This window comes from Oryctolagus cuniculus, chromosome 9 (assembly GCF_051225735.1).
Source record: "Oryctolagus cuniculus isolate XC-2025 breed Fujian yellow rabbit chromosome 9, ASM5122573v1, whole genome shotgun sequence".
Classification (NCBI taxonomy): Eukaryota; Metazoa; Chordata; class Mammalia; order Lagomorpha; family Leporidae; genus Oryctolagus; species Oryctolagus cuniculus.
In genome coordinates, this window is record NC_142875.1 from 67,562,673 (window position 1) to 67,589,148 (window position 26,476).

At 40.4% G+C, this 26,476-nt stretch overlaps 1 protein-coding gene across 4 annotated transcripts in view; it reads left to right on the top strand.

Moving 5' to 3' along the window:
- RB1 (RB transcriptional corepressor 1) overlaps positions 1 to 26,476 on the top strand; it is a 156,513-nt gene that overhangs the window by 109,600 nt on the left and 20,437 nt on the right. For all 4 annotated transcript variants that reach the window (XR_016213276.1, XM_002720723.6, XM_051832230.3 and 1 more), the window contains one exon: positions 22,977 to 23,095. Coding sequence is in view for 2 of the 4 variants with exons in the window: in XM_002720723.6 (XP_002720769.1) it covers positions 22,977 to 23,095 (119 nt within the window). In the remaining 2 variants the exon portion in view is untranslated. The remainder of the gene's footprint in view (positions 1 to 22,976; positions 23,096 to 26,476) is intronic.

Consider the following 26,476-nt stretch of genomic DNA (forward strand, 5'->3'; position numbering starts at 1 on the left):
GAAAGAAATGTTAGAACAACCTAATGAAAATTAAAAACCATTCCAAAAAATTGAGAAAAGAATCTGAATAGGTTTATCATATTTGTCCTTAACTGAATAGCGGTTCTCAATTTTAGGTACCCACATTTACTATTTTAATTTCTTTAGTTTTGACCTTCACACTCAAAATGACTATAAATTTGATTGGATATTTTTAACACATGACAGATTTTTTTTAAGGTCTAATTTTATGAATTCTACTGAAAGTACACTTAAAATCAGAAACATATTTTGACTTTTGGCATTTATGTAGATGTTTTTCATTTAACCCAATTAGAATTAGAAGAAAGAGATTAGCTCTTTAACAGATACTGATACCCAAAGGAACAGAAGAACTATGAGTAAGTTGCTAGTCATCCAGTTCTACAATAACATTTTTGTAGTCACTTCTTTTATTGATCAATTGATTCCACATTCTTGGAAAATTTTAGAGTTTCCTGTCAATATCAGATGTTGCCAGCACTGCCTCCAAAAGGTTAGAGACAAAAGACCGGAAAGACTGCCTTTACAAAAGGCCCCTTTTTAAAGCCCAGCCTTTTATTGTTGTTTTAGTTAAACACAAGTGGACTATTCTGACCTGAACAAGAAAGGTTGCTGGATTGTTGTCCTGGTCATATAGATAGTAAAGGACAAGCCATTAAAATTTTTTCCTACTTATGTTATATCTTCATCTCTAAGCACACTGATATTTACCTGTGAATTCAATTGCAAATATTTATTGAATACCATCTCCAAGCCAGGTATTTTTCTAGAGGCTGGGAATATAGTGAATAAAACAAAATTCCTGAGTTTGTATTTTATTTGAAGGGGACAGTCAGTAAGTAAGCAATTATATAATTGATCATGTTATGATTAGTTATCTAATGAAAATACATTAGGAGTTCTGGGAGTGGGTTTTCACTATTCTGTAGAATGTCCAAGAAGGCCTTGCTGATAATGGGACATTTGAACAGGGGCCTGAAAGGAGTAAAGGAATGGATCATGGGCTAGCTTAATGAATTAGCCTTTAAGTCATCAACATCTTTAAAATGTCTCCCCCAACTGAAATTTTAAGCTTCAACTCCGATAAATTTACTCACTAAGTTCATGTCTCCAAGATTTTCCTGGCATTTAGAAATTGCTAAATAGCATTTTTACTTGATAAAATTCTGCATGTCTACTTCTGGTTTTGTTTTGTATGACATCTTATAGACTAGGAATGTTTGTTTTTGTTTTGACGTCTTGACAGTGTTCTTCAAACAAAATATTTTTAAGAGAGTAGCTGTAGGCCGGTGTCGTGGCTCAATAGGCTAATCCTCTGCCTGCGGTGCCGGCACCCTGGGTTCTAGTCCCGGTCGGGGCGCCGGATTCTGTCCTGGTTGCCCCTCGTCCAGGCCAGCTCTCTGCTGTGTCCCGGGAGTGCAGTGGAGGATGGCCCATGTGCTTGGGCCCTGCACCCACATGGGAAACCAGGAGAAGCACCTGGCTCCTGGCTTCGGATCAGCGCAGTGTGCAGGCCGTGGCGGCCATTAGAGGGTGAAACAATGGAAAAGGAAGACCTTTCTCTCCTTCTCTCTCACTGTCCACTCTGCCTGTCAAAAAAAATAAAATAAATTAAAAAAAAGAGAGTAGCTGTATTTCATTAAAAGGAGCCCCAGCTCCAGCCTTATAGCATAGTAGGTTATGTGACCGTTCATACCCCGGCTGCTCCACTTCGTATCCCTGCTAAAATGTGCCTGGGGAAGCAAAGAAAGATGACCCAAGTTCTTGGGCCCCTGCACCAACATGGGAGACCCCGATGAAGCTCCTGGCTGTGGCTTGATCCGGTCCTGGTTATTGTAGCCATTTGGGAAGTGAACCAGTGAATGGAAGATCTCTCTGTTTCTTTCCTGTAACACTGCTTTTCAAATAAATAAAATAAAATACATCTTTTTTTTTTTTTTTTTTTTTTTTTTAAAGCTCAGGTTGATGGTTTCAAGTCAGAGCACATCCTGACTTCTGTTCTGCCTGTTTAGTGACTAGGTTCATTTCATTTACTCTTTGATACTTTGGTTAGCACTCTATTTTATCTCAAGAGATTGGACTTCCTGACTTCAATTTTTCTGATAGCAAGGACATGTGACAGGCTATTTCAACAGTCTTTTATCCTACCTATGGATGGGTAGCCAGGATCTTAAAAGATGCTTATATCTTATTTGTCTTTTCTCCATGATAATATGGTGTCCTAAATTTGGATTTACCTTCAGATTCTGTCAATCTGTGTTCTTCAGAGAACCAACCATTGGCCTTACTCCCATGACCATTACCCAACCCCACTGGACTACCTTGAGCAAAATTTCACCTTTTTCTGACCAGTTCCTCAACTTTCATCATATATGACATCATTCTCTTAGGGTTTTTTTTAATATTTGGAAAGAAATATTAAAGTTTTAAAAGTGAACTCTTAAAACACTTTCTAATATACTTTGTATGCTGTGTCTTGCCCTAATTTTCTCAGTGTTTTCAACACTTATCTATTCTAAATATGAGAAATAAATTAATTAATTTCTAACATGATCATACATATCAACTGCTAAATCCTCAGTACTATAATGACATATTCACATTATAACCTGTTAGAAATAGATTCACTTGTTTTAGAGTTTAATTTAAAGAGTACATGTGCTTTTCTATTTATAAAATCATATTTAGATGTTTAGAAAATATACTTGGATGTTTTAAAACATTTAAAATTGGGGCTGGCATTGTCGCACAGCATTCTAGGTTCACTTATATACTAGCACAGTTATGATATAGAACAGTTACCTTACCACAGTGAATTGTACCCACCTCCCTCTAGTCCCTTTATCTCTTTCTCTAACCTCTGGCCACTAGTAATTTGCCCTCCATTTCTCAAATTTTGATATTTCAAAAATGTTATATAAATGGAATCCAACAATATTATCATTTTAGGATCAGCTTTTTTCTCAGCATAATTCTATGGAGATCTATTCAAGATATTGCATGTATTAATAGTTCGTACCTTTTTATTGCTGACTAGGATTTCCTAGTGTGAATGTACTACATTTTCTTTAACCATTCATGTGCTAAAGAATATCTGATCACAAACAAAGCTGCAGTGAGAAGTTCTATATATGGACTTTGTGTGAGTTTTTATTTCTCTGTGATAAATGCCCAGAGAGTACAATCGCAGGATTGTGGTTTTTTTATAAGATACTGTCATAGGGGCCGGTGCTGTGGCATAGCAGATAAAACTGCCACCTGCAGTGCTGGCACCCTGTATGGGCACTGGTTTGAGTTCTGGCAGCTGCACTTCCCATCCAGCTCTCTGCTGTGGCCTAGGAAAGCAGTGGAAGATGGCCTAAGTCCTTGGGCCCCTGCATCCACATGGGAGCCCTTAGGCTCCTGGCTTCAGATCGGTGCAGCTCCGGCCATTGCGGCCAATTGGGGAGTGGACCAGTGGATGGAAGACCACTCTCTCTCTCTGTCAATCTCTCTGCCTCTCCTTCTCTCTCTATGTAACTCTGACTTTCAAATACATAAATAAATCTTTTTAAAAAATGAAACTGTCATAGTACCTTACAGCCTGGTTGATCAATTTTATTTTTAAATGTTTGTTTATTTATTTGAAGAGAGAAAGGGAGAGACAGAGAGAGAAAGAGGAAGAGAGGGAGAGAAAGATCTTCCTTCTGCTGGTTCACTCTTTGAATGCCTGTTGAACCATTTTAAATTCCCACCAGCAACATATGAGTTATCACATTCCTGTGTATTCATGCCATGCTTTGTTATTATCACTATTTTTATTTTACATTCTGATATTCTAAGGATAGCTCATGGAGGCTGTAATTTGCATTTCCTGTCATGATGATAGCTAATGATCTTTGACATCTTTTCCTTTACTTATTTGTGATCTATACTTCTTTGGTGAAATATGTCATCATATCTTTGCTCATTTTTAATTGGGTTTTGTTTTTACTATTTAGAGAGTTCTTTTTTTTAAAAGATTTATTTTATTTATTTGAAAGACAGAGTTACAGAGAGAGGTAGAGACACAGAGAGAGGTCTTCCATCTGCTGGTTCACTCCCTAGATGGCCACAACATCCAGAGCTGGGCCAATCCAAAGCCAGGAGCTTCCTCCAGGCCTCCCACGTGGGTGCAGGGCTCGAGGACTGGGGCCATCTTCTACTGCTTTCCCAGGCCATAGCAGAGAGCTGGATCGGAAGTGGAACAGCCGGGACTAGAACCGGTACCCATATGGGATGCCAACACTTCAGGCCAGGGCTTTAACCCACTGTACCACAGTGCAGGCCCCTAGAGAGTTCTTAATATAGTGTAGATACCAGTTTTTGGTTGAATATGTGGTTAGCAAATATTTTCTCCTGGTCTTAACTTCTTTTTTCATCTTCTTCGTGGTCTTTCTCATAGAAAAAAATTATGGGCTGTTTTTTTAAAAAAATTATCTGAGAGGCAAACACATACAGAGAGAGAGAGAGAGAGAGTCTATCTGCTGGTGCACTCTGCAGATGGTTGGGGCCAAAGCTGGGTGCCCCAAACATTGTATGACAGGAATATATTATCACCACTGCTGCCCAGGGTCCCTTTGGCAGGAATCTAGAGTCAGTAGGCAAATGTAGCTGGGAATTGAATCCATGTACTCTGATGTGGGATACAGGTATTTTAACCGCTAGAATAAATTCCCATCAGAAAAAGTTTTAGTTTTTTTAAAAAAAGATTTATTTATTTATTTATCTATTTATTTACTTATTTATTTGAAAGAGCAACAGAAGAGGGGGTGCTCCTGAAGCCAGAAGCCAGAAACAATATTCAGGTCTCCCATATGGGACAGGGGCCCAACCACTTGGGCTATCATCTGCTACCTTCTCAGGTACATCAGTAGGAAGCTGGGTCAGAAGTGGAGCAGCTGGGACTTGAACTGGTATTCAATATAGGGCGCTGGCATCACAAGTGGTGGCTTAACCGAGTGTGTCACAGTGCTGGCCCCAGAGTTCTTAATTTTGATGAAAACTAGTCTATCATTTTTTCTTCTTGTAAGTCATGCTTTTAATGTCAACTCTAAGGACTCTGGATCGCAAAGATTTTCCTCTAGTTTTTTTTTTTTTTTTTAAATTATGTCACATTTTATGTTTGGATCTGTGATCCATTTTGAGTTCATTTTTGTACAAGGTTTGAGATTGATGTCAAGCATCGTTTTTATTTGTATTTTTTGTCTGTTGTTTCATCATCATTTGTTATCCAGGCTTTCCTTTTCCCATGGATTTCTTTTTTCACCTTTGTCAAAAAGGGAACAAAGAATAGACTAGGAAAATAGATGTAGGATTTAAACTAACCATATCAAAACTATATTAACTATAAGTGGTCTAGGCAGCTCAGTTAAAAGGTAGAGATTTTTGAGTGGATAAAAAGCAAGACCCAAGTCTATGCTAGCCACAAGGAAATCAATGTTAAATATAAAGACACAAATATTGTTAAAAACAAAAGATTGAATAAAAAATTCAGTAGCCTGGATGAAACTAAGTATAACTGAAGATACAAGATTTGTATTGTGGGAGATCAGATGTTTGGTAACATGTTTAATCAAAGAAGATGTTGAAGAAATTGATGACTGATTAGTGTTAGAGGTGATGAGTTCGTGTTAAAGTCTGAACATACTACATTGGATTTGTTTGTGACATACCCATGTGGAGATCTTCTAGCATTCAATTGGAAATATGGAACTGAGACTTGAAAGAGTGGTTTTAGTCAGAGATTGTCGCTCCCCCTCTTCGTGGAGGAGCAACACAGGACCCTGCCTAGGCTTCATATCCGAGTCACGGCACCATTATGTCGCTCCCCCTCTTCATGGAGGAGCAACACAGGACCCTGTGCTGTTCTTTCGTCTGCTCGGCCCTCCCCGGGTTTGCTGCTGGTTCTTCCCGGGTTGGCTACTATCCCTTCCACCTCCGTGGAAGGGCAGTTCCCCCTGGCCACATTCCCCACTTCCGCAGGGGAGCGGCACACCGCCGGCCGGCTCTCTGGGGGGCTGCACAGGTGTTCCTTCAGATAGATGTTCCCCTTAGATGTTCCTCATAGATGTTCCCGGTGCATGCCGTCTCTCTCCTCCTTTATAGTCCTCCTCCGCCAATCCCAACTCGGCTGCCCACACGCCGAGTACGCTGCTCTCCTCCAATCAGGAGCAAGTCCTACAGTTTATTAGTTGAACTGGAGGCAGCTGTGCGGAAGCTGTTTACTTCTCTCCCAGCGCCATATTGTGGGAGAGCAGATGCATAGAATAAGTCCTAATTTGAGTAACTTAGTCTAGTCCGGATTGCTCCCCACAGATCCCCCTTTCTTTTTATTTTTTAGCGTTGATACGCGCCTGTCTTCGGTGTCCCGCGGCACACACTCTGCTCTACTTGCTAGAGTTGCCACAGGCTCTTACAAGTCCTATCAGGCAAACCGAATCCGGGTCCTCTCTTCGCCATGTTGTGAGGAGGTTTTTAGGCGCTGATGCGTGCCTGTGTTCGGTGCCCTGCAGCGCATGCTCTGCTCTGCTAGAACTGCCTGCAGGTGTTTACAAAACCTATCAGGCAAACCGAATCCAAGCCTTCTCATTGCCGTATTGTGGGGGAGACTTATTAGTGTTGGTTTGTGCCTATCTTCGGTGACCTGCAGCTCATACTCTGGTCGAGCTGCTTGCTGGCGCTTACCGCCTTAAATCAGGCAGACCGAATCCAAGCCTCCTAATTGTTGCATTGTGGGGAAGCCTTACTGATGTTAATTCGTGCCTGTCTTCGGTGACCTGCGGCGCATAAGCTGCTAGCCGCCCAGGTGCTCATCGCCTCACTTAATCAGGCAGACCGAATCCAAGCTCTCACATTGCAGTGTTGTAGGGAGGCCTTTCTATTTCTCTATTTCTCTATCTCCGGGCATTCCTATTTCTCCCATTTTACTTCTATCTTCCAGCATTCCTATTTCTCTCATCTTACTTCTAAACTTCTGTTTCTCTTATCCCTGCGGCTTCCCGGTGCCTCGCCCTGCCAGCAGCTTCACGGCTCCGCGCGGCTTCCCGGCGCCTCGCCCCGCCGGCGGGTTCCCGGCTCTGCGCGCACGCTCCGCGGTCTCCACGCACTTCGCGCCCGCACCACGGCCTCGCGCGCCAGCCCCGTGTTCTCTATCTATTCACGCCCCGTGCTCTCTCTGCACGCGGCAGCTTCTGCGAATGTTTCCGCCACCACCGGCATTCAGTCCAAGTTCCCCGGACTAACCTGGCGAATTTCAACCTGGCGGCCCACGTCTCTGCCTCTGGTTCCAGATCTTCACCTCTTGCTCCCCAGGGTGACTTGAAGAATTCCAAGGTGGCTTATATCTCCGCCTCGGCCTGCACTCGCGGCCTCATCCTCCCCAACATTTTTCTCTACCCGGTATGTTTCCTTAAGTTTTCTTCCAACAATATTCCTCTCATTTCTCCTGGCTACTCCCCACAGTCCGTATCCGAGTCCAAGCCTCCTCCAGGTTTCACTTTCGCTTTCAATCTCCTAGCTTCCCCGCCATAGTCCGCATCTGAGTCTATGAAAGCTTTCACTTTCGCTTTCAATCCTAACTTCTTTCCCACAGTCCATATCCGAGTCTATGCCTAGGCTTTCAATAGCTTCTTCCAGCACCTTTCTCGTCTGGCTTTCCCCTAGGCTCTTCTAGTCTCTCTCTCCGGTATTTTCCTGCTTCTTCCCGTTTCTTCCCTCCTAAGTTTCCTATCCGTCCTAAGTTTCCTATCCGTCCTAGGTTTCCTATCCGAGTTAGGTTTCCTATCCGAGTCACGGCACCATTATGTCGCTCCCCCTCTTCGTGGAGGAGCAACACAGGACCCTGCCTAGGCTTCATATCCGAGTCACGGCACCATTATGTTGCTCCCCCTCTTCATGGAGGAGCAACACAGGACCCTGCGCTGTTCTTTCGTCTGCTCGGCCCTCCCCGGGTTTGCTGCTGGTTCTTCCCGGGTTGGCTACTATCCCTTCCACCTCCGTGGAAGGGCAGTTCCCCCTGGCCACATTCCCCACTTCCGCAGGGGAGCGGCACACCGCCGGCCGGCTCTCTGGGGGGCTGCACAGGTGTTCCTTCAGATAGATGTTCCCCTTAGATGTTCCTCATAGATGTTCCCGGTGCATGCCGTCTCTCTCCTCCTTTATAGTCCTCCTCCGCCAATCCCAACTCGGCTGCCCACACGCCGAGTACGCTGCTCTCCTCCAATCAGGAGCAAGTCCTACAGTTTATTAGTTGAACTGGAGGCAGCTGTGCGGAAGCTGTTTACTTCTCTCCCAGCGCCATATTGTGGGAGAGCAGATGCATAGAATAAGTCCTAATTTGAGTAACTTAGTCTAGTCCGGATTGCTCCCCACAAGAGATGTAGATTCATATAACTACAGAGCCATGATAGTGGATCATCCAGCATACACTGGGGCACTTCAAAAAGTTTCTCAAAAATGCATATTATGACATAACTATGCATGGACTTCAAAACATTTTTTGTTCCAAAATACCTTTTAATTACGTTTTTCCATGAACTTTTCAAAGCTCCCTTATATACTGGCAAGAGGATCCAGAGGACTGTCAGTATTAAAGCTTAACTATGTTAGAACTGTCAGAAAGGTCAAGGTCTGCCAACAGGTTTCTATTTTCTATTCTGATTTCCTTTTACAAGGCAAAACACTTTTAGAGTTTGGCTTTGGATAGTACAAAAACATTTCCTGTAATGTAGGTCCAGTAATATTCCTTAAAATACCCAGAAAACAATGGCAAGTCCTGCTTTCTGCTTCCTCTAGTAATTTTTCTTGTAGCTCTGGGTAATCACAATTTCTTTTCAGAGTCCTCTATCCTCTGGAGAAGTTCCTACTTGCTTTAGATATATATGTTAATCATGAAAGATCATTTAGAATGGACTGTTAGCTTCTAATTTTACTATCAATATTATTTATTCAGTGGGACCTATACTAATCTTGCTGACAGTGAGAGTCTGGTTCCTTCATAAGATTAAGTAGTGAGGCCGGTGCTGCGGCTCACTTGGATAGTCCTCCGCCTGCGGCGCCAGCACCCGGGATCTTAGTCCCGGTTAGGGCGCTGGATTCTGTCGCGGTTGCTCCTCTTCTAGTCCAGCTCTCTGCTGTGGCTGGCGAAGGCAGTGGAGGATGACCCAAGTGCTTGGGCCCTGCACCCTCATGGGAGACCAGGAGAAGCACCTGGCTCCTGGCTTCGGATCAGTGCAACGTGCCGGCCGTAGCGACCATTTGGGGGGTGAAACAATGGAAAAGGAAGACCTCTCTCTCTGTTTTTCTTTCTCTCACTTTCCAACTCAGCCTGTCCAAAAAAAAAAAAAAAAAATTAGGTAGTGAAACAGTGATACAGAAAGAAATATCTGTATCTATATCCACATCTATCTTACTTTGAAACATTAAGTATTCCATTAAATCTTTCCTTTACAGTTCTTTAAAAATTCAGTGGTTGTATTAGTTATGGATTGCTGTATTAGTTATTAGCAACTCAAAAGCAATTGATATTTATTATTTCATAATTTCTGAAGGTCAGGCATCTCGGAGTGGCTTAGGCTCAGGTTTTCTCATGAGAGATCCTTAAATTGTCTTCCAGTGCTGCAGTCAATTTAAGGCTTTAACTGCTTTGGATGATCTGCTTCCAAATGGATTCACATGGTTGTTGGCAGGCCTCAGTTCTTAACTGACTAATAGCCAGAGGCTTGATTTCTTTGTTATTTGGGTCTCTCTACGTATAGAGCTGCAGCCTCTGTGGCAGCTTCTTCCTCCCAGAGCAAGAGATCCTAGGGAGAGTGCCTAGTGTGGAAACTAGAAGGTTTTGTATAAGCTAGTCTCAGAAGTGACATGCCATCACTTCTGTGTGCTATTGGCACATACACTAACCCTGGTACAATTCAGGAGTGGTCTACACAAGGGTGTAAACACCCAGTGTCAGGGATTACCGGAGTGATCTTGGAGGCTGACTGTCATAGTTGTCATTTAGTGTCAATTAAACAGCAAATCATACCATGAGTTTTCCTGTTTGTGCTTTGCTATATTTAATTTAACCCATGATATGGCTCAGTAGTATGTTAACATTCTAAAAATATTTACTGAATGTTCATTATATGTTAGGCATTAGGAATTTATTTTCAAAAGTCTCTGAAAGTACTATCTGGACCCTGGCAGTCACTTGCTGAAAATCTTTCAGTGAGTTATGTCTTGCTATTTCCTTGCTTGGTAATCTATGTTTTAGCTTTAAAGAACTAATAATTTCTGTCTTATGGAATGTTATCCTAAACATTTTACTTTTATCATTTCACGTAATTGTCAAAATAGTCCCGTGAAGAAGTATTGTTTTCTTATTTTACAAATGAGCTATATGAAGCTGTTCTGGGGCCATGTTTGCCCTTGTCTTGCTTCTGAGCCTTCTTTTTCTTAGCTTTATGCTTAAAATAACTTTTCATTTTAGAACTCAACTCAGACATAACTTCTTCCAGAGAGTTTTTGCTGATGCACCTAAACTGAATTAGATTTATTTATTTATTTATTTATTTATTCAAAGATTTATTTATTCAAAGGGGACAGTGACAGAGAGAAAAAGAGAGGGAAGAGACAGAGATCTTCCATTTGTTGGTTCACTTCCCAGATAGCCACAACAGCCAGGCTGGTTCTGGCTTCAACAAGGAGCCTGGAGCTCCATTTGGATCTCTCAGGTGAGTGGCAGGGGCCCAAGTACTTAGGCCATCTTTTGATGCTTTCCCAGGTACATTAGCATTAGCAGGAAGCTGTATCAGAAGCAGAGCAGCCTGGACACAAATGGGTACTCCATTATGGGATTCCTGCACTGCAGAAGGCAGCTGAGTTTACTATGCAACAATGCTGCCCCCCCTTCTTGATTTTCATAGTATTTTGTGCATTTTTTAAATTATGGTACTTAACACTCTGTGTTGCTTTTTTTTATTAACTTATCTGTTTTCTTCATTAGACTATAAGCTGCAACTAAGAGTTAAAAATCAGAGTCAAATAGCTTGGGGCCAAATCCTGGATCTACCATTTACTAAGTGTCTAGACAGTTTACTCTTAGCCTACCTTTCTTCACTTATAGACTAGCACTGAAAACATAGCACCTTCTCCTAAGACTTTGTTGGGGGAATGAAGTAGTACAAATAATGTACTTGCTGGTGTTCGTAGCATTTAATAAATGTTGCCTATAAACTTTAAGGGCAGAATTATTGATTCTTTACTATATGTCATGCACTGTACCAAACCCTTTGTGTAGGTTATTTTTATTTCATTTTCACAACAACCATGTGTAGTAGGTACTACTGTTAATGTAATGTAATAGAATCTCCCTTACCTGTCTAGATGAATGTGTGAGTGAATTTTAGTTGGAACTGAGTGGGGCAGAGTTAATTGTAGAGGTTGACAACAACATGTAAACATGGTTAAACCATGAAAACAGACAAAAAAAGAATGAAGGAAAAGAGAAAGAAACATGACTTGCATCCTAGTATAGTAGCTAACAGCACAAGTTCTAGAAACAGACTTGTTTTTGAATCCCTGCTTCCCCACTTATTAGCCATGTAACATGGGACAACTCTCAACTTCTATGCCTCTGGTTCTTTATCTACAAAATAGAGGAAATTCTGTTTTCTACTTTAGACATATTTATTAGGTTTAAGTGAGGTAATATATGTAAAATATTTAGCATATAGTAGATGCTTGAGAAACATTAATTTGTACTATTATTAAATTCAGAGAATCATAAAGATAGAATTTTGGTAATGACTTTGAATCATTCATTAGTCTTGATTGTCAAGATTAGGTGTGAGGGCTAGCATTGTGGTGCAATGGGTTAAGCTACCATTTGTGACGCCAGCATCCCATATCAGAGTGTGGGTTGAGTCCTAGCTCTTGTGCTTCTGATTCAGCTTCCTGCTAATGTGCCTGGAAAGGCATTGGATAGTGGCCCAAACTGCCTGGGCCCCTGTACTTCCTGTGCCAGACCAGCATGGAGTTTCCAGCTCCTGTCTTTAGCCTGGCCCAGCTAGGCTGTTGGAGAATGAATCAATGGATTGAAAATATCTCTCAGGGTCAGCCCTTTGGCATGGAGAGCTAAGCCTTCACCTGTGGCACCAGCATCCCATATAGGTGCCGGTTCAAGTCCCAGCTGCTCCATTTCTGATCTAGCTCTCTGCTCTGGCCTGGGAAAGCAATAAAAGATGGCCCAAATGCTTGGGCCCCTACCCTATGTGGGAGACCTGGAAGAAGCTCCTGGTTCCTGGCTTCAGACCAGCCCAGTGCCAGTTGTTGCAGCCATTTGGGGAATGAACCAGTGGAGGGAAGACTTATCTCTCTGTCTCTCTCTGTCTCTCTCCCTCTCTTTGTAACTCTGCCTCTCAAATGAATATACAAATCTTAAAAGAAAAAAAAAGAAAATTTCTCTCTCCCTCTTTTTCCCCACATCTCTTGCTCTGCCTTTCAAATAAATAAATCTTAAAAAAAAAAAAAAAAGATTAGGCATGGTAGAAAAATCATGGTTGTCACTCTTCTTTATTGTGCAGTACCCTAAACTGGCCAACACAACATTTTTTGCCTGTGTTGTGTGGGTAAAGTCAAAAAATAATCTTCAGCAACTAAAATAATGAGATATTTCTAAAATTCTCCTTTCTACCCTATCATTATTTAAGCCCAAATGCTGGGGAAAGAGTAGCAAAACCCTTCTGCCAGTGCTTGACTGTGTTGTGATTTAGTGAGTTTCTGAGCTTCACAATAGAGAGTGTAATTTGTCCATTGACAGACTTCAAATTTGCCTGAACTATTACTATTTTAAAAAGTAGAATTTGGGACAGGGTTGAACCTAAGAAGACAAGAAGTGAGTTTGTTATGACAGTATTGTTATTTAAGAAGGATACTCATCCCTTTCATGAGGGAGTTGCCTAAATTGTGCCAAGGGAACTTTATCTGTACATGTCTAGTCTCTGTTATACCCATATATGATTTTAGGCTCTAGGACAAGAATGTCCAACTGGTTTCTGAAACCAGATGAGATGTGTAAATAGTAGCATGTACATGTAAACAAAAATCACTTACTAGGAAGGAACCCAAGCCCAGCCAATAAGCCTACCCTTACTCTCTCAATCTAGTTCAGCTTCAGAATTGGAAACTTTCATTATGAACTTCTGGGATCTGAGAGTAGATCCACCCAGAATCAGAAGCAACAAGACAAGTGAAATCCTTTTGTTGTATTAGCTTAGGTTTCTAAGTTTGTTTTATTTTCTTGAAAACAAAACTGTACAGTGTTCAGTCATTAACTTTGGTGATATAAATAGATTAAACCTAATACAGTATTTGCTGTCACAGAATAACATATATGGGTAAAGAGTATTAGTTTTGATTTACATAGACAAAAATCTGGTGATTTTGAGTTTCTGTTATAGAAGCCCTCATTAAGATGCATGAATTATTTGAGGAAAATGACCTTAATTGTGATAATTTAATCATAGGATATTTGTTTGTTTTTAACTTATTTACAAATATTGGTCGTCAGCATTATTAATAATGTAGCTCACTTCCTCAGTACAACATGTTTATTCTTGGCCACCTCCTGCTTCTCCATTCAGTCATAACCCTTTCTTTCAATGTTTGGCAATGCATTGCTGAGTTTCATCATATTCAGACATCCTAGCTTCCTTTCAAGAACTTTCATGTCCTGTTCCCCTTTCAATGTCTGATTCTCACACTAGTTTAGTTCCCTTTATAGAGTTAATTCTTCCTATGGTGTGAATTTTTCCACACTTAAAAACATTCACTGTTCTTTCATAGAATTTTTCTTAATTTATCATTACATACTTATTTCCTTATTTATTGTCTGTCTTTTTTCACCAAACTGCAGACACTGTATGGATAGAAACCAGATCTGTACCTAGTGCCTAGTACACAGTAGGTATTCAAGTAATGCTTGACATTCCATGGATAATGTTTCACAGATAAAAATAATCTTCAGTTTTACTCCAGTTTGCCTAAAGTATTCCACTGTACTCCATTGCACCTTAAAAATGTTTTCTAAATAATAAGCATTCTGAAATCATATACATGTTTATACTTTCTTTATGGCCAGGGTGTACAATCTATGTTTAACTAATATTGGAAGCAAATAGGGAAGAGAAGTAGATAAAATATTTTATTTTTAAAGTATCTAAGGTTTATATAACTAGGAAATTTCCATTTTTTAAAGATTTATTTTATTTATTTGAAAGGCAGAGTTCTGGTTCACTCCTCAAATGGCCATAACAGCCAGGGCTGGGCCAGATTGAAGCCAGGAGCCAGGAATCTTTTTCAGGTCTCCCACATGGGTGGAGGGCCCCAACAACTTGAACCATCTGCTGCTGCTTTTCCAAGCCACTAGCAGGGAGCTGGAGCAGAAGTTGAGCAGCTGGGACTTGAACCGGCACCCATATGGGATGCTGGCATTGCAGGTGGCGGTGATACCCTCTATACCACAACACCGCTGGCCCCAAGAAATTTCCATTTTTAAGGCAAAATTAATCTCAGAGAACTTTGAGCACCTTCTCACTTCATATAGTTATTCAGCAAGTGTTTATTGAACCCCTACTGTGTGCCAGACAGTTTTTAAAAACTGGGAATATACCTGTAATCAAGGTAGACAAAGCCCATGCCTGCCTGCATCTTGCATCCCAGTGAGGGAAACAATAAATAAAAATGTAAACAAATGAGCACATAATATAATTTAAGAACTGATCTGTGCTATGAAGAAAATAGAGCAGAGTTGGGAGAAAATAAGTGAGAATTATGGCTGTTTTGTGCTAGTCTGAAGTATGAATCAAGTTTTAACTTATTTCTGAAAAGTAGATAAAGCACCTAATTAGTAGCATATTTAAGTACTACTAATTGCCTGTGTTTCTCAGGTTTCAGGGTCTCCTAAAATGTCTAAGAGAAAAATGGCAGTAGGCAATTTCTGCTGAATATACAAGAAAAATTCGAAAAGCTCATGAAAAATTGAATTAAAGCATGTTTATTTTGGTATAAAAATTTTGAAATCCATGCATAGTTTTTCATAATACACTTTTCCGTGAACTTTTTGAAGATCCCTCCTGTGTGGGTTTACGACATATGTTTCAATTAGAGATATTCAGTTCATCATTGGCAAGAAAATGTGAAACACTGAGCGTAACAATGCATGCATGAGCTGGGATGAATTTGTTGGGTGCCAATCATTAACTCAGATGAAGGCAGTTACTCAGATGGCACTTCAGAGTGTCCCTAATGAAAACAGGAAACAATGACTAACAATAAAAATTACATTATGGGGATTATAACACTTCTGTTTTTCCAAATCATGTGCGTCACCTTCTCATCTGATGCCTCCACAAGAGACAACCCATAGCCACCACCACCTCCACTTATAGAATTCCTTCTGTGGTAAGCCACTGTGACATGCAGTAGCCTATCTTCTGTTGGTCTACAGAATGGAAAAAGTTTTGAAAACCACCAAGCTTTTGCAGTGATACATGTAATAATGACTATGTAATCATCACATCTCTTTTTATAAAAAAAAAAAGTTGATCAGGTTACCTACTCGATATCTACAGGGGAAAAAAGTAAATTTTTTTTAAAGGAATGTTTTTCCCTCCTGAATGTTAAGAGTTGACAGTACATCTTTAATACATTCAGATATATGAAGGATCTTCAAAATGTTTATGGAAGGGCAGGTGTTTGGTACAGCAGTTAAGATGCTGCTTAAGCGACCCATATCAGAGTGCTGAGTACAAGTCCTAGCTCCACCCCAGATTCCACCTTGCTGTTAATGTGTACACAGGGTACCAACAGGTACAAGGATATGGGTCCCTTCTACCTGAATAAGAGACTTGGATTGAGTTCCTAGCCCAATCACTTGGATCATCTTCTGCTGCTTTTCCAGACCATTAGCAGGGAGCTGGATCAGATAGGGAGCTGCCAAAACTCATACCAGCACCTATATGAGATGCTGGCATCCCAGGCAGCAGCTTTACCCATTACACCACAACACTGGCTCCTACATTTAACTTTTAATTCTATTATTTCCACAAACTCATGAAGTACATTCATAAGTTCTAGAGACCCAAATATCATCAAGGCAAATCACTGAAAGGAGGAAGAAAAATATAAGTCTCTGTGATGTAGGTATTGCATGCATTATGTCATTTGATCCTGCTGTTATTCTTATTTTTTAGGTAATGAAACTAATTTCAGAGAGCAAAACTTTTCATTACTTGTAAACTGTGGAATCAGAATTTGAGGTTATATCCCTCTAAATCCAGAATCTATGTGTTTACTGCTGTTGACTTTTTATCTACTAGTTCTTTATTCTTTGTTTCTTGTTATGAGTTGAGAACAGGATGAATAAGAAAAAATAGTGTTTGGGAATATATTGCTTAGATGTGAGTAAATTTCTATTCAAAAAGACTGTTGAGTAATTTGCTGGTTTTTTTAAATTCTTATTATTTATTTTTACCTATTTGAAAGGTAGAGACAGAGAGAAAGATATCTCCTATCCACTGGCTACTTCCCAAACACCTGCAATACCCAGGGCTCAGCCATGGTGAGACCAGAGCCTCCCACATAGATGTAAGGGGTCCACACACTTGAGACATCATTTAATGCCTTGCAGGATGAATTATTAGGGACTTGGATCAGAAGCAGAGTAGTGGAACTTGAACTGGCACTAATGTAGGCACTCTAAGCAGTAGCTTAACCTACTGTGCCACAGTGTTCTGCCACCATCACCTCATGTTTTTATTTTTAAAGATTTACTTTAAATTTTATTTATTTGAAAGAGAGTGTGACAAAGAGAGCAAGATCTTCCATCTGCTGGTTCACCCCCGAGATGATCTCAACAGCCAGGGTTGGGCCATGCCAGATCTGGGAGCCAGGAATTCTATCCTGGTCTCCCAGATGCATAGAAGGGGCCCAGATATTTAGGCGGTCATGTTCTGCTTTCCCAGATACCTTAGCAACAGTGCTGTATTGGAAACAGAGAAGCTGGGACTCAAACCAGCACTCTGATACAGGATGCCGGTATCATAAGCAATGGCTTAACCCTCTGTGGCACAACAATTGTCCCCATTATTTCTTTTAAAATGTCTTTTCCCTATGTAGCTTCCGTGTCTCCCAAGTTGGTTTTGTTTTGTTGTGTGTGTGTGTATGTTTAGGGAGACACAGAGAGATCTTCCATCTGATGGTTCACTCTCCAAATAGTTGGATCTGGGCCAACCCAAAGCCAGGAGCCTAGAGCTTCCCCCAGTTCTCCCATGTGGATATAGGGGTCCATGCACTTGGGCCATCATCTACTGTTTTCCCAGGCACATTAGCAAGGAGCTGGATTGAAAGGTGAGCAGCTGGGACTATAACCCACACCCACATGGGATGCCAGCATCACAGGCGGCAGCTTTTACCTGCTGTACCACATCGCTGGGCCCATTTTGTTTTTCTTTTTTCTTTCTTTTTTTTTTTTTTTTTTTTTTTTTTTTTTTTGACAGGCAGAGTGGACAGTGAGAGAGAGAGACAAAGAGAAAGGTCTTCCTTTGCAGTTGGTTCACCCTCCAATGGCCGCTGTGGCCAGCGCACCGCGCTGATCCGATGGCAGGAGCCAGGTACTTATCCTGGTCTCCCATGGGGTGCAGGGCCCAAGCACTTGGGCCATCCTCCACTGCACTCCCTGGCCACAGCAGAGAGCTGACCTGGAAGAGGGGCAACCGGGGCAGAATCCGGCGCCCCGACCGGGACTAGAACCCGGTGTGCCAGCGCCGCAAGGCGGAGGATTAGCCTAATGAGCCATGGCACCGGCCGCATTTTGTTTTTCTTTGATGCTTCCATATTAGAGACTTGCCTGAGATATTTGATCATCACTCATATTTGTATAAACCACTAAAATTAGAAGCTCTGAGCACCTGGGTAGAGACTATGAGCTTAATTGTATGCTGATTTGGTTGGATGATCCCTTAAGAAGCCCCCATTTTGTAGGTCTTTTCTCTTAGATGCATTATATTATTCAACTCTGACGCTTCTGATTTCATGCCTGAAAGATATGATCATGGCTGCAGATGGTCTAGGATCAGGAGACAGGAAACAGTTAGGATACACAGTATTCATTATATAAACTTTTTCTTAATCCTCTTGTGTTTTAGTGTAGTAACCTCTCATGTGTCTGTCTAGAGTCTCTCAGTCTAGAGGATGTTGTTTTTTCTCACTAAATAATAAACTCATTTTTCTCTATCAATTAAAATAAGAGAAAAGGATGAGGATATTTTGAAGCCTAACTTGTTCTTAAGAGGTCTTCCAGCCAATCCTTCATTAACTCTGCTTTGACCTTACAGCCCAAAGCATCTGGTATCACCACTTCCAGACCCTGTTGAAAGGTTAAGTGTTCATTTGATTTGCCTGTTGGCTTTCCTTTGCTGGGTTTTGATTCAGCGTTTTTCTTAACAGCTGTGTAGATTACCACTTGTTCATTTGCTTTCCAGATTTCCGAATCAAGTATCTGAGGTCTGTTCTTCATTCTCTTTATTCTTAGATTTATGTCTTTTAAAATAATTCCATTTGGGGCTGACACTGTGGTGTAGTGGGTAAAGCTGCTGCCTGCAGTGCTGGCATCCCATATGGGTGTCTGTTCTAGTCCTGGATGCCCCACTGCCATTGCAGTTCCACGCTAAACACCTGGGAAAGCGGTAGAAGATGGCCCAAGTCCTTGGGCCCCTGCAACCACGTGGGAGACCTGGAAGAAGCTCCTGGCTCCTGGCTTCAGATCAGCTCAGCTCTGGCCATTGCAGCCATTTGGGGAGAGAACCAGCAGATGGAAGACCTCTCTCTCTCTTTCTCTCTCTACCTCGGCCTCTCTGTAACTCTGACTTTCAAATAAAGAAATAAATCTTTAAAAAAAATCCCATTTACTACCATTTTAGTGAGATTTTAAGAGAGTTAATGTATGCATTTAATTAATCATCCTTAACTGGTATTTTTCAATGTTTATTTATCTTCATCTACTTGAAAGGCAGAAAGAGAAAGAGAGAGAGAGAGAGAGAAAATGACTTTCTGTTTGCTGATTTACTCCCCAAGTGCCCAAGGGCTGGGCTAGACAAAAGCCAGAAGTCCAGAACTCCACCCTGATCTTCCATGTGAGTAGCAGGAACCCAAGCACATGAGCCATCATCTACTGTCTCCCAGGTTACATTGACAGGAAGTTGGATTAGAAGCAGAGTAGCTGGGTCTTAAGCTAGCACTTCAATATAGAATACAAATATTTTAAGCAGAGACAAGCTGCCATGTCACAGTGCCTGCCCCTAAATTTACTTTTATTTTTTGAAAGGGAGAAAGAAAAAATTTCCATTCACTGGTTCACTCCCCAATTGCCCACAATAGCTGGGGTTGGGTCAGGCTGAAGCCAGGATTCTGGAACTCAAACTAGGTCTCCTACATAGGTGGAGAGACTCAAACTACTTGAACCATCACCTGATGCTGCCCAGGTATGCATTGGCAGGAAGCTGGAGTGGACTGAGGATGGTACTTAAAAACTGCAGTATGGTGTGCAGGCATCCTGAGCAGCATCCCTCTCTCATTGTCCCCTGCCCCTCACCATCTTTCAAATAAAAATTTTAAATAAATAAATATAAAAAAACACTAGTAGAACACACATGATCCCTCTTTTAATGGAGTCCACTATATGTACTTGCAGTCACCTCTAGAAAATTACAGGTTCTGAATCAATGTTTTGAATAATTTTTACTGCTAGCCTTCTTTTTTTATAAATGTTATTTTTTTAAACCTATAAACCTTTTATTAGGGTATATAAACTTCATGCATTTCATATATAGAAATTTAGGAACATAGTGATTCTTCCTACCTCACCCTCCCTCCCACCCTCACTCCCAATCTTCTTCCTCCACCCTCTCCCATTCATGTTCTTATTTTTTACAAAGATCTGTTTTCAGTTAACTTTATACACATAAGATTAACCCTACACTAAGTAAGGAGTTCAACAAATAGTGTGGAAAAACTGTTCTTCAATGGTTGAGGCAAGGGCTGTTCAAAATCATCACATCTCAAAGTGTCTATTTTATTTCAGTGTATTACCTTTTAGTACTCTATTAATTACCACAGATCAGGGAGGACATATGGTATTTGTCTTTTTGGGACTTGGTTGTTTCACTAAGTATGGTGGTTTCCAGTTGCATCCATTTTTTACAACTGACAAGATTTCATTATTTTTGTCGCTCCCCCTCTTCGTGGAGGAGCAACACAGGACCCTGCGCTGTTCTTTTCGTCTGCTCGGCCCTCCCCGGGTTTGCTGCTGGTTCTTCCCGGGTTGGCTACTATCCCTTCCACCTCCGTGGAAGGGCAGTTCCCCCTGGCCGCATTCCCCACTTCCGCAGGGGAGCGGCACACCGCCGGCCGGCTTTCTCGGGGGCTGCACAGGTGTTCCTCCAGCTAGATGTTCCCCTTAGGTGTTCCTGGTGCATGCCGTCTCTCTCCTCCTTTATAGTCCTCCTCTGCCAATCCCAACTCGGCTGCCCACACGCCGAGTACGCTGCTCTCCTCCAATCAGGAGCAAGTCCTACAGTTTATTGGTTGAACTGGAGGCAGCTGTGCAGAAGCTGTTTACTTCTCTCCCAGCGCCATATTGTGGGAGAGCAGATGCATAGAATAAGTCTTAATTCCAGTAACTCAGTCTAGTCCGGGTTGCTCCCCACAATTTTTACTACTGTGTAGTATTCCATGGTGTACATACACCATAATTTTTTTATCCAGGCTTCAGTTGATGTACATCTAGGTTGATTCCATATCCTAGCTATTGTGAATTGAGCTGCAATATACCTGGGAACACAAATAACTCTTTCATATGTTGATTTCATTTTCTTTGGGTAAATTCCCAGGAGTGGAATGGTTGGGTCATAAGGTAGATCTATATTCAGCTTTCTGAGGTATCTCCATACTGTCTTCCACAGTGGCTGTGCCAGTTTACATTCCTACCAATAGTGGATTAGGGTACCTTTTCCCCTACATCCTCCCCAGCATTTGTTGTTTGTTGATTTCTGTATGAAAGCCATTCTCACTGGGGTGAGGGAAAACCTCATTGTGGTTTTGATTTGCATATTCCTGATGGCTAGTGATCCTAAGCATTTTTTCATGTGTCTGTTGGCCATTTGAATTTTCTTTTTGGAAAAATGCTTGTTCAGGTCCTTTGCCCATCTCTTAACTGGGTTATTTGTTTTGTTGTTATGGAGTTTCTTGAGCTCTTTATAGATTCTGGATATAATCTTTTATTAGTTATAGTATTTGCAAATATTTTCTCCCATTCTGTTGGTTACCTCTTCACTTTACTGAGTGTTTCTTTCACAGTGCAGAAGCTTCTCAATTTGATGTAATCCATTTGTCAAATTTGGCTTTCATTGCCTGTGCTTCTAGGGTCTTTTCCAAGAAGTCTTTCCCTATGCCAGTGTCTTCCAGGGTTTCTCCAATGTTCTCTAATCATTTGATGATATCGAGTCATAGATTTAGATGTTTAATCCATTTTGAGTGGATCTTTGTGTAAGGTATAAGGTAGGGGTCTAGTTTTATTCTTCTGCATATGGAGATCCAGTTTTCCCAACACCATTTGTTGAAGAGACTGTCCTTGATCCAGGGATTGATTTTAACTCCTTTGTCAAACATAAGTTTGTTGTAGATGTATGGATTGATTTCTGGAGTTTCTATTCTGTTCCACTGCTCGATCTACCATCTGTTTTTGTTCTGGTTTTTTTTTTTGTTTTGTTTTGTTTTGTTTTTGTTTTTTGTTTTTGCTGGTACCAGGCTGTTTTGATTATAACTGCCCTGTAGTATGTCTTGAAATCTGGTATTGTGATGCCTGTAGCTTTTTTTTGTTGTTGTATAAGATTATTTTAGCTATTCAGGGTCTCCTATATTTCCACATGAATTTCAGCATCATTTTTTTCTAGATCTGATTGGATTTGCATTGTTTCTGTATATTGCTTTCAGTGGTATGGACATTTTGATGATATTGATCCTTCCAATCCATGAACATGGATGATCTTTCCATTTTTTTGTGTCTTCTATTCTTTCTTTAATGTTTTGTAATTTTCATCATAGAGATATTTGACATCTTTGATTAAGTTTACCCAAGGTATTTAATTTTTTTTGTAGCTATTGTGAATGGAATTGATCTTAGAAGTTCTTACTCAGCCATGGCATGGTCTGTATATACAAAGGCTATTGAGTTTTGTGTTTTAATTTCATATCCCATCACTTTACCAAACTCTTTTATCAGTTCCAATAGTCTGTTAGTGGAGTCTTTTGGATCCCCTATATATAGAATCATGTCATCTGCAAATAGGGATAGTTTGACTTCCTCCTTCCCAATTTGTGTACCTTTGATTTCTTTTTCTTGCCTTTCTTTTTCTCCCTTCTGTTTTTCTTGATCAATTTGACTGGAAGTTTACTTATTTTTTTTCAATTATTTAAAGAAAAACAATTGTTAGTTTTGTTGATCAAGTAGCATTATTTTATCTTTGTTTTTAGTTTCATATTAAGTTCTTATTTAACCAAGTGTTTTAACTTACCCAAGTGTTTCTAAATTATTTCCCTCTTTCTGCATTTTTTGGCTCTTTTGTTTTCTGTGTCTTTTCCCCTAACTTCTGACTTCTTTTCTAATATAAGCATGAAAGATTCTACAGTTTCCTACTACTTTATCAATGTGTAGTTTAAAAAAATGGCAATCAGGAATTTCAAAGTAGAGAAACAGATCTCACTCTGACTTTTAAATTGCCACTGTCAATTGTGCCTGACATTCATAGTACTCATCATGTAAGACAATGTGATTTTGATAATGACATGGGAAAATTGTATATACTAATGTTGTTTTAATATTATCTTCATTCGTATAGGATTCACCTTTATTTGATCTTATTAAACAGTCAAAGGACAGAGAGGGACCAGCTGATCATTTTGAATCTGCTTGTCCTCTCAACCTTCCTCTCCAAAATAATCACACTGCAGCAGATATGTAAGTAGAATGTTATGTCATTCATTCAAATTGCAAATAGGTTTTGAGCATTTAGTGTATGCAAGGTACTATATAGAAGCTACAGGGATTAGAATTCTGAATAAGGCGTTGTTTCTACTTTTAAAAATTAGGAATATAAGATACATGACCATGTAACAGTCATATAAAATACTACTGAATCACCTAGTATTGGTATAAAATGGATAGTTTTCATGGTGTAAATGTCAATTTAGATAGGCATTACACATTGAATAGAATTTCAACATGGAAACTTAAAAGAATAAAGAAGATAGAAGAGTGTTCTAAGAACCAGACATGATGTGAATCCCAATGCATAACTGCCAGGGAAACAGGAGCATTTTTCATATAGTGCAGACCAATACATTTGAAGTGAAGCATAGGGAAGGTATAGGCAGTAGTGTGTGATATAGTCCCACACTATTCATTAGTGTGATGAGGATGATGATGATGATGATGGGAGAAGAAATCAGTATTTATTGAGGATTTATTATGTGCTGGGCAATTGCCTAGTACTTCAGACTCATTTTAAAAGTTAATCTTCGGGGCCAGCGCCGTGCACACTAGGTTAATCCTCCGCCTGCAGTGCCAGCATCCCATATGGGCACTGGTTCTAGTCCTGGTTGCTCCTCTTCCAGTCCAGCTCTCTGCTGTGGCCTGGGAAAGCAGTAGAAGATGGCCCAAGTTCTTGGGCCCCTACACCCGCATAGGAGACCAGGAAGAAGTACCTGGCTCCTGGCTTTAGATCGGTGCAGCTCCAGCTGTAGCGGCCATTTGGAGAGTGAACCAACAGAAGGAAGACCTTTCTCTCTGTCTCTCTCTCTCACTGTCTGTAACTCTACCTGTCAAATAAATAAATAAAATCTTTAAAAAAAAGTTAATCTTCATAACAATTATATATGACACTATAAAACTGCTGTAAGCCTAGTTTTCTACAAAATGGGAGTTAGATAAATAAAGTAACTTGCTTAAAGTCAACAGAAATCCAACCCAAGCACTCTGACCCCAAAGCCCATGCTCTTAATCACTCTAGCTACACTGCCTTCCATAGGAATGTGCCTAATGTTATATTCCTTTTTAGTTCAATAGAGAGGTTGACATTACTGTGTTCTATGAATAACGTAGAGACAGCTTTCCAGAGATACTTATACCCAAAGTATTTCTGGCATATGGAAACTCTGCCTTCATTCATGAATTTGTTTGCTGGGCAATACTTTCATATAAGTAAGCCAACCCTTATTTTTGTTCTTTAATTAAACAAACAGTTATCTGTTAAATGCCAAGATGTGTTCTAGCCATTGGAAATACAGTAGTAAGACAATCTAGGTTCTTCCTCTCATAGAGCTTCAATTTGGAGGAAGGCAATAAACAAGCAAACTAATAAGTAAGATGATTTTAGAGTATGATAAGTGCTACAAGGGAAATAAATGGAATTATGTGAAAGAAACTGAAAGACTGATGAAATGGTTAGGGATGCCTTCCTTCCTCTGATAAAGTGGTATTTTGACCTGAGACCTCAAGGACTAGTAGCTGATGGCCAGGCAAAATCTGCATGATGTGTATACCAGGCAGAACAAAGGGCAAGTGTGATGGTCCTAGGGCAGAGCAAACTTAGCTTACTTGAGTACCAGAAAGAAATCCCAATGTGACTGGGGTATAGTGAGCAAGGGGAGAATGGTACAAGATTAGGTTGGAGAGACTGGAGGTAGGTCTTACAGGTTCTCATAGACCATCTTAATGAATTTGAATTTTTGAAGGGTAGTGGAAACAACTTAAGGAGAGATGCAGCTTTCTATAATTTGCATTTTTAAAGGACCACTCTCTAGGTGCTATTTTCAATACAGGTAGGTTTGTGGAGGGAAAGGAATAGGAGCAAGGAAGGAAGTAGGAAGACCTATTTGGAGACTATTTCAGTAGTTCAAGTAAGAGATATAAGTGACTTGGTCTAAGATAGGGTATCACAGATGTAAAGATCTGGGATATATTTAAAGATAGATTTAATAGGTTTTTACATTGGATTTGAGAATTTAGAAAAATGGAGAAATTAAAGTAACTCCTGGGGCAAACATTTAGCCTAGTGATTAAGACACCAGTTAGGATGCACACATCCCAAATCAAGGTGCCTGGATTTAGTTCCAGCCTCCTGCTAATGAATACCCTGGGAGGTATCAGTGATACCTTAAGTAATTGGTTCCTGCTTCCGTGTAGAAGGCCTGGATTGCGTGTTCCTGTCTCCCAACTTCAGTCCCAGCCCAACCCTGGCAAAAATTGGCAACTGGGGAGTAAACTAGCAGATGGGAGCTTTCTCTTTTTGTCTCTCAGCTTCTCAAATAATTTTTCAAATGTTTTTAATAACCCATGGTCTATGAATTTTAATAACTCAGAGATGCAATATGGAACTTTTCTTTTTTAGATTAGCAAATTGGGGAAGAAATCCAGAACTCCACTTTGGCCTTATTAAGTTTGAGATCCAAGTTGTGCTATCTGTTAGGTAGTTCAATATTTGCACTTAAAACTTAGGGAAGAATAAATTTTCTAAAAAATATTTATTTATTTATTTATTTGAAAGTCAGAGTTACACAGAGAGGAAGAGACAGAGAGAGAAAGAGAAGATATCTTCTATCTACTGGTTCACTCCCCAAATGGCCACAACAGCTGGGGCTGGGCCTGGCAGAAGCCAGGAGTCAGGAGCTTCTTCCAGATCCTCCACGTAGGTGCAGGGGCCCAAGGACTTGGGCCATCCTCTGTTGCTTTCACAGGCACATTAGCAGGGAGCTGGGTTGAAAGTGGAGCAGCCAGGACTTGAACCAATGCTCATATGGGATGCCGGTGTCTCATGCAGTGGCTTTACCCACTACGCCATGATGCCAGCCTGAGATAACTCAGTCTACAATATGTTAGTTAGGGAACTGAACGGAAATTCATGGTGGACCAGATTCCCATACTTATAGAATCATTGTGACAGTGAGTTCCTTTTCCAAGTGTACTACTTAGTATACTTTAAGTAGTAGAAACATTTGTAGTAAGTACATAGCCTACTTCCTGCTCAGAGTTATTTCTCAGCTACTAAACAAAATTGGAAAGAAGACCTGAATTATTCTACTAAATAGAGAGTAACACAGAGCAATGAGAATTGCCAGAAATTGATAATATTTATCAATATTTTTGCTTTGATTTATGCCTGACATATTTAGTATACAGATGTAAATAAATCTGTCTTGTTATTTTACATATTAATTCATGGAATTCTATACTATGTAATTTAACTTTATATGTGTGTGTGTATATATCTGTATTTGTAACCTAAGTCTCATCATATATGTGAATCATAGTTCTCAATTTAAACAATTGCAGGAGGGAAGC